A 9,473-nucleotide genomic window follows, 5' to 3' on the forward strand; every position below is an offset into this window, starting at 1 on the left:
GCAAAACCAGAGAGAAAGGAAAACATTTGCCTTTCAGTTCCTGCAGAAGAGCTGTACTCTCCTTGGCTACTCCTTTGAGTCCTCCTTCAGAAGGTTTTGCCTACCTCCACCTGAACAAAGCTCCCTTTGTTGCTTAGGAAAGCTTGTGGCCGGATTGGAGTGGAATATTAAAATCGCAGTTACGACAGAGTTGAACTCAATGCTGAAACCATAGATGGCACATCGGTACAACCTTAGAGGGTGTACTAAAACCAACGGTAGGCAAACATGGAGTGTTAAGGATGTGCAATCAGGAATATTTAAAGTACTAATGAGCTTCCTTTTTGAAAAGTATTTCAAAAAAGAGTTGCCAGTGGTTCAGTCCATCCAGCCTAATATATGAATTTAAAGGGACATTTTGGAGGATGGCCTAAGTTACCCCCATTATATTAATGGTATGGAAAGGGAATGGACCTGGAGTCAGACTGTCTTAGTTCAAATCCCAGTTCTGCCTGTTACTAGACAAGGCACTTGATGTTTGTAAGGCTGTTTCTTCTTCTGAAAAATGGAGATAATAAGAGTACTTAGAGAACTGTTATGAGGATTGAATAAGATGTATGTCAAGTGTTGAGCACAGGCTTTGCTCATAGTATTATACAATAAACATCATTAGAAGCCTTCCAAGATTCCTTCGGAGACGGAAACATGTAGAACTGGATGCTCTTGTGCTGGGTGGGCTAGGGCAGGGGGCACTGTCCTGCCTGCACACTCCCCCTTCTCTAGCCCCCAATCCTTTCCCCTTCAGCCTTGACCCTTCTCCTCCCTCCTTTGGGTCTTTTTCTCACATCCTCTTATCTGCGAGTTCAGGCTTTGCCTTGAGCTTCAGGAAAGGTAAGGCATAGAAGAGTAGCTTATTCTCTTTTCCTAAATTCCACTGAACAAATCTTTAGAAGAGTGGATGATTTTTCTACATTGTAATCCTAACTCACTGTAGAAAATTGGAGTAGGATCATATAATGATATCTTTGGTGTGTGTGGATTAGACAGGTGGTGGTGGTATGGATGATGGCTATGGCGATGGAGAATGAAAATTGCAAGCTCTGTGTGCAGCACCTTGACTGCCATTCTACCTTGATTTGGGGAGGAGGTCCAGAATCTTTGAGCTCCCGGAGGTAAAATTAGTTATATCCTTTCATCGTTACCACGGCTCTCCTGTGATCCCTGAACAGTAAATGCATGAAGAGCTCTTGAACACAATTTCTAATTGAAGTGGCTTTTGACCAGGGGCTTTTCTGTTTGCCTCTAGCTTACTCCACGTAGACAACCGTCTCTTTATCTATCAGTTTTTGTTTTGCTTTTGAAAGAATGATAACACCCATCAGGCCAGGCGAGCAGGGCGTTTAATGTCTGGTCCCACAGGCTGAAGTCCGACCTGAAGTCAGTCCACTCATCGTTAGCGCTGTCCGAGGAGCACCCACTTGGAGGAAGGAAAGCCTTTTGTTTGTACTTCTCACAAAAGTCCACTGTGGGATAGGATACTCCTACCCTGTTTGGCCAGCTGATGCTCTCCCCTCTCTGAGGGTAGGACTGAGACATGCGGGATATTGGAATGCACCCCTCCCCCGCCAAGAGCTCAGGCATATATTGCACGAAGCTGTGCTTTTAATGTGCCGTTAATGTGCTTTTAAACCCATGTACGGCCTCTCCTTTTTCTTATCCCTGAAGAGAGGTATTTTTAGTTCCAGATGCTGAAACTACTGTGATTCAAAACCTTTCAATCACTTTCTTTGGAATGCTGATGAGTCAAAACCAGAATTAAACAAAAGTAGAAAATATTTTTAAAATAATATTTAATGAGTACACATTTACAAAGGCAGTCATCCCTTAACGTGGGGAAAACATACAAAAATAAAAGGTCTATGAGTTTAATAAAAATTTTCCTAGAATACAGGAAACACACCAGCAGTGAAGACATTTAGTCTAACTTTTTCATGTAGAACAGTTTGGACCTGTTAAAAGGAATACAGTTTACCCAACACACCTATTTCCATCTGTTCCAAACTTGTTCTTTCCACCTGCAGTAAACTGAAGGAGTCAGCTGTGTTAGGACGGTCAAACTGGCTTGATGGTTTGGGGAGGGATGGATATTCGCAGGGAGGAAAAGAGGAAATTGGCTTCTCTGGTCAGCTGGTGGGGCTTGGAGCCCTTGTGGTTGAGGCTGAGGGTTGGGCCTGGCAATGCACTGTTATGCCAAAACCACCAGGGCGCTCTTTAACTCCTAGCTTCATGGGTGGCTTTTCTTAAGTACCCAGGAAGAGCATTTTTACTAGGTTATAAAAGTGGAGTCCTTTTTACTCTAGGGAAGCTTTTTTACCTAGGTATGGCATTTTCTATTTTTAGTGAACTATGACCCAGTAAAAACATATTATTCTTTTACCAAAAGGGAGCATGGTTAACCCCAAAGGCTTTCCTTAGATCAGCCTGGATAGTACTTAATCTTTAATCAACCAACCTGTAGCCAAAGAGCAGGCTCTAACCCTAAACACTTGGCTGTTTTGCATAAAACAGAGTGGATGAGTAAGTGACGTTTTCCCCCTCCTTCCCACTGATGCTCTGGGGTCAGCACCACACACCACAGCTCTGCTCAGAGTCTTCCAGCTTTTTTATATCCTCGATTGGGTGAATCAAGGATGAATTAATGGAGCATATGTTCTGTGTATGTTCTCAGTGAACACAAATTGAAATAAAAAACAAAATCTATAAGGGTATGATGCGACCAATACCCTCATCCAGTGCTGATGATATTGACAAAGGCACTTAAGAAATAATTTTGCAATATATATCAAATGCAATAAAAAGTTCTTTAATTTTGTAATCCCAATTCTTGGCAAGTATTCTGAGGAAATAATTTAAAATATGGAAAAAGGTTAAAAGTGCTAAGATATTCTCTGAAATCTTATTTGTTTTAGTAAAAAATGGATATAACCTACATGTTTAATTAGGGCAGTGATTAAATAAATGCCCATTTGATGTAATATTATGCAGCCACTAATTAAATACATATACCTTGTAAGTAAGAGAACAAAGCCACTGATGTAGTAAGTGAAAAAGGAAGGATATAAAATTGAATATACATTATAGCTAGAACTATTTTCAAAAAGTTTTATAGAAAAATATCCTGGATTGTGGGTGATGTTTGAATATATTGAATCATTTTATATAATGTCATGTAGAATATATGATAATAAAAGTAAAAAAAGAGAAAAATAAATGGCCTTTGTAAACCGGGCAGAAAAATGTCAAACCCAAAGCTTTTGGTTATTTTGGTATGTGGGAAGATCACGCGTAAGGCTCCTTTTAACTCCAGGCATGAGCCAGGAAGCCTAATCCTGCTGAAGGTCATCTTGGAAATGGCACTATCAGCACAGAAAACAGAACCATCCTGCATTCCAGCAAGGATTTGAGAAAGAACCAAGTCTCATATTACAACCACTGCTCACACCTCTCCGCCCTGACTTTCATTTCCATAATTCTCTCTCCTCTGTGCATCCGTCAAACTAACACTTTCATTATTCATTTAATTTCACTACTTAAAATTATAATAAACTATGACAAATTTTGGAAGCTACTTTTTTATACTAGAAATTCATTTCATAGTGATTAATGTTGAACAATATTTGGAATATATTATTTACAAAGCATACTACAATACCTAAATAATACCAAACCTAATATAGTGCAACTTTACAAAATTTATTTAGCTTGCTGTCTAAAATTCTGGTTTATTTGAACTTTTTGTTTTATCAACCCTTCCTTGCTTATTGGACCTTGAGAAAATCCAACTGGATATCCCTCAATTTTAACTCAGTCTTTCCTACACCTATTCTTTGTAGAGGAAAGATCTTGTGATAACTGCATAGATTTGCATATATACAACCCATGGTTACTTCCAATCAATTGTGATATTTTTGTTGTGTTATAAAATATTTCCCCACGGTACACATCCATATTGGTAAAGGCAAAATCAAAGAGCACATTTAACCACAGAATTCACTATGGTAATATTTATGATCACCTTCACTTCCAAAAAACAATTTTAAAAAATCTCGTTCCTTTTACTTTATTTGGTCCTCTTCTTCAGACATACCTCATAAAGTCTTTATCATCGGACACCACCTTACTGTTTTCTCTTTCACTCCACTCAGGCCTTGAACCAGAGAGAGAAGTTGCATGTACTTCCCCTGGATTTTGCAAGACATTAGGTCATGCCATGTTGCCCACAACAGAGAAGCTTCCTAGGGTGAAACCACAAAGCTAATTGTGATCTCAGCTCTGCTGCCTCCAGGAAAAGGAGAGGCAGGGACCTGCCCTGATTTATTACTAACTGGCGATAAAACGTTGTCAATTTCTCAAAGTCAGGCAACATTTACTTCTCTGTTCACAAACTTCAGGCCATGGTGGGAGAAAAATGCTTTCTCAACTGTACCCATTATTCTTCTTTAAACATACGATGCATACTATGTAGTTTAGAAGTCTGGGTGAATTGAACTTTGCTTTAAATATCTGTTTTTCCATTCAATGCTGATTTCGAGGATTTCGAGTTCCTTTCCCAACCCTGGCGGATCCGTGTAAGGGTCCTGTCTATGCACGGCAGGATGAGGATAAACTTGCTCACCAACACAGTGCAAGGAATGATGAGCGCTATCACGTAGGCTGAAGGAAGATACCATCTGAGAATTGAAGGACTGAGGAATCTCTTTCCCCCGTACACCAGGGTGTGGGCTGTGCACAAGATCAGAGTCAAATAACCCAGTTTGGACTATAAGCAAGAAAAAAAAATATGTACATAAACATATTTACATTTTAAAGTGAAACATTCTAAACCATTTGTCAACAACCACAAAACTTTGAAACCTATAATATTTAGAACACTCTGCTAAGTACTGAAGAAGCATTAACCCTCCTTCGGAATGATAAATACTTCATTTTAAAAAAAAGATTGTGCTTACAAATGACGTGGTGGTTTCATCTTAACCTGGCCAGACGGGAAAGTTTCCTAGGACTAAACTCTTTTGAGTTAGAATAAATAATGTATCTTGCCTTCTTCCTCAATGGTAAAACTCTTTCCTTGATCACTTTTTCTGAAGGCCAGAGATGAATGAGATACAGTGTGTGCTCCAGAAGCACCCCATTACTATGTTACTGACTAAAAGCAGATGCTAGCTAATTTCTATCGCAATAAAGAGCAATTGGCAAACTTTACTTTTGTTTGTTTGTTTTGGCCTAAATACTAAAGCTCAATGTTTATTTCTGTCTTAATGCCTTGAATAAAGGTGTTAACATGAGAAAATGTTGACTGCATTTGGTCCCTGGGAGAAACTGTGTGACTTTTGAAATTCAAATAGCTCTTTAAAAGTCAAATCTAATTTCAGTTCCAAATGGTCTATTCTTTTGTACTGGTTCACAATGAACATGCATCAGAGTCATCTGGAAGTCTTGTTAAAACGAATTGCTGGGCCATACCTCCAGAGTTTCTGATTCATTGGGTCTGGGTGGGGCCTGGGGATTTGTGTATCTAACAAGGTCCCAGGGGATGCTGATAATGCTGGTCCAGGTACCACACTCTGAAGACCACTGGTCTATAAGAATAGTTACTAACCGCCTTTAATGAGGTGTCTGGTGGTTGATATGTGGAAAAAACCAATTTTCCCTCTTAAAGACCAGCATTGAGTCTGGTATGACGACAGTCAACCATATCTTGCTTCAAAGGTTTTAAACTTTATTTCAATATATGTCTTTCCATATCAATATGTCCATATTCTAAGGTTGATTTTCAGAAGTAGAAATTTTGTCTTTGGGTTTCTCTTTACCTTCCACCTAGTACATCTCCACACACAAAGCTTAATAGTTGTTGATGCTTTTCACTCTATAGTCTTTGCTGTGGCTCTGGGAGTAGTCAGGAATCTTGGCAAGGGATGCCCTGCTAGGAAGTCAAGCCATTATGAAATTTGCCTTTTGGTACCAGAGTTTAGCATTTTCTAATTTGAACTTGTTTCAGTTGCTATTTTTATGAGATTGCTAAAGAAGTGATAAAGCAAATGAAATTTATGCATAGTATGAGAGCAAAATGAGAAAACTTGTAAAGCCAGACTCATTTTGCTATATAAAGTAGGGTACATCTTGAAGTCCTTACCTGGACAAATCGGAACTCTCTCCAGTTGACCGTGTTGCTAACTGATGGTAAGGAAGTGATTCCCAAAAGTACAAATAGGAAAAATCCAAGGATTCCCAAAGATATATATGAATCATTAAGCCAGGCCGTAGAGGTACTAAATGGATTTTCTTTCTTGGTTGTTGCCTAAGAAAAATTATAAGCAATTTTTAAAAATTACATTTTTTATGAACTTCCCAAACTTTTCAAGGGACTGAAAAATACCTCTGTATGGTTTATTTACTCAAGGCAAATTGCATGACATTTCTTAATAATAATTTGAAAATAATTATAGAGAAAAATATGCTTAGAAATTATATTTTTTGTAGAAAATGTAATTGGTTCTGCTGGGACTTTATTACAATAGTTGACTCCAGGAATTGTGTAGGGAGTTTTAATTGACCCTATACATCCTAAAACAAAGTAAACATTTACTTAAACCTTCTTTACCTTATGGTTTCTTGTTCCCCAAGCAAAACTTGATGTTCTCAAATGATTACATCCAGATTCTGTTTTTTAGCTTTATATGCTGATTATTCACACATACAAAATTTGGGTTCTTTTGTGTTTATTACGTCGTAATATAGCATCAAGTCTGTCACACCATAGATTGAGAGAAATCAGGCCCCTGTAATGTGTTCTTACCCAAGAACCTCCCATGTATCTGTTAGGGAAATAATGTAGAGAAATCCACAGAAGCACCATCAAGGAGTTATTGACTAATATACTCTGAGACTGCAGTAAGATTGATCAAAACCAATTATTTCCAAACTAGAACTGATGTATAGCACTTCCTCTGGGACTGCTTTAAGACTCCCTGAGCTGATTCTCTCTGAATTTTTTGACTATGCAGAAAACAGTATTTGACATTTGCTCAGAATTGTTTAGCTTTCTAGTTATTGAGGACACCTTCCCACAAGTCAAACATTAATGGAGTTATAAGCACCCTTTTGTGAATCTGTTTACATTCCTGTGACACATGTTTGAATAGCCCAGCTACTTATAAGATGGTTGGTTTTGACTTCCAAAAGGAAGTAGCATGCATAAAAATAGAAGCTTAAAAACACATTGGTTTACATTTATTGACTGCTCCCCAAAGGAATTCAAGTAGATATCATTAGGTTTCCTGAGCCCCCAAATCTGTCAGTTTGTCAGTATCCCAGTGAGTCCTGGGAATACAAGTGAACCTTGGAATCTAACTTTCATTCTCAATAGTTGTATGAGCTCTCAACTGGATTTATTAAAAAAAAAGAGAGATATGAAGTGTCTAATTCTAGTTACTTTAAAAAATAAAGATGCTTAGACGAGTGATTTTTCTATAATTGTGAAATGGACTACAATGTGGCAAGGTTCCTCTTTGATTTAAGGAATAGGACAATATAAAAGAGTAAAGATTTACCTGAGTGATGGTCATATTTCTCGACATCCATCGTACATAATAACGAATCGGAATCACAAGTGTGTAGATGACGTGAAGGAAGGCAAATCCCAGTGCTATCAAGCCAAGCTGCTTTCTGCAAAGCATCCAGTGGTCAAGCCAGTCTGGGAATCGGCGGTATTTTGTACCTCGGTACAGCTGCAGAATGGCAGCAATAACACCGGGGAGGTAAACCAATGCAAGCAGCGTAAGGGCTGCTATTGGAAAGACACGATTTGGAATGGAAATAGCCATGCGAAATGTGCTATCCTTCTTTTCATGAACATAAGGGTAGATTACTTCTCTTATAACACAGTAGAAAAAGAGGAAGGCACACAGAACAGCAGACAAATAGAAGGGGAACTTCCACAATGGAAATAGTTGCAGGGGGTAGTTTTCAATTTCTTTGGCTGCCATGAGAGATCCTTGATCCAATGGAGTAAGTCCAAGAGTACGAACAATATCCATCACTCTTTGCTTGGCTTTGCTGTCATTTCCACAGACAAACACCTAGATTAAAAACAATTAATTTTGTATTTATTCTTTCTTTAGTAATTATTTTGAAAGTCTATATAAGCACCATGCAGAATAATGACGTATAGTAGTGAACTGCTTTTCAGAGAAGGATGTAGGATCAACATATTTAATGAGAAGATGTTTTAAACTTGCACATGTGTGCTAGATGTGTACCAGGGTTTTAAGTTGAAAGTGGTTTCAGTCACATCATACTGATATGATAAGACTTGGTTCTCCACAGTGTGAACAGTTTGATCTTTCTTCTGTATTTGTGGGTGCTGCATCACTAAAGGATTACTTCTAATCTCAGTGAATAAATGGAACCAGTTTCATGCAGGGTAATGGGAGTGGAAAGGATATCCATCAACAATTTAGCTATGTTATTTTCTAGTACTGACCAGAGGCCTCCAGAGAATGACACCAATGGGTTCCATCAAACTAAAAGCTGAGGGTGCAGACAGTGGGAAATAAATCACAACAATTGGCTACCCTACTTGGTCAAACCCAAGAAAATTATTCATGGCACATATTAGCAGAATGAAATGTTTAGTGGGTATTTTATTTTGGACTTATATTTTGGAAACTTGGAGGTAGGTGCACATTAAAACATTCACTTTTTAAAGACTGAGTGTAAATTCATCATTTACTCTTACCTGCCGACTTGCATCCAGTGCTCCTGACTGGAGAGCCCAGGCCGAGATGGTGTTAAATGCTTTTACTACTCGGGCTCCCGGCACCAACTGAGCAAGGTATTCTGCGTTAGATTCTGGATACTGATTGATTTTGAGGTTGTTGCTGACATCAACCAATATTTTCCCATTGAGAACCTCAATTAGTTCTGTGAGAAAATCATAATGCTCTCTGTGGACTGTTATGATTATGACGTCAGATTTCTGGGCTGCTTCTGAATAGCTCAAGACCTCTGCATCGCTGGGCAGCAGACTGGACATGTGGGGGTTTCGACTTCCAAAAACAATAGAATAACCACACTGCAGCATTTTAAGTCCCAGTGATCTTCCAAAATCTCCAGTTCCAAAAATACATACAGTCTCATGCTTTTCTGAAGAATTCACAGTAAGAGGAAGTGAATCTGAAGATGTTTTCTCCATAACTGAAAGATAATAACACAGATACCCAACAAAATGTGAATGCTCTGGGCATGGAAAAATTAATAAGAATTATTTCCAGGAAACAATGATTGACTGATGTTGTTCTAATCTTCTAATGAATTATCTCAAGCGTATTCTGCACAAAATTTGGAAGGAGTAAAAATTGTCATATATATTCTCATAGGTGTCTTATTGAACAAAATCATTGGTGAAAAACTTCTTCTGTTGATAAAGAGATGCA

The 9,473-nt window shown here is 38.3% G+C and overlaps 1 protein-coding gene across 1 annotated transcript; it reads right to left on the bottom strand.

Annotated features, from left to right (window-relative positions):
• Window positions 1-1,842: 1,842 nt before the first annotated feature.
• On the bottom strand, window positions 1,843-9,232 carry STEAP4 (STEAP4 metalloreductase). Its single transcript, XM_058525033.1, has 4 exons — window positions 8,777-9,232; window positions 7,590-8,117; window positions 6,173-6,337; window positions 1,843-4,798 (listed from the first exon to the last, which is right to left on the bottom strand). The coding sequence occupies exons 1-4, from the start codon at window positions 9,230-9,232 to the stop codon at window positions 4,535-4,537; spliced, it is 1,413 nt and encodes a 470-aa protein (XP_058381016.1). The 3' UTR covers window positions 1,843-4,534.
• Window positions 9,233-9,473: the final 241 nt, after the last annotated feature.

This window comes from Diceros bicornis, chromosome 3 (assembly GCF_020826845.1).
Source record: "Diceros bicornis minor isolate mBicDic1 chromosome 3, mDicBic1.mat.cur, whole genome shotgun sequence".
Taxonomy (NCBI): domain Eukaryota; kingdom Metazoa; phylum Chordata; class Mammalia; order Perissodactyla; family Rhinocerotidae; genus Diceros; species Diceros bicornis.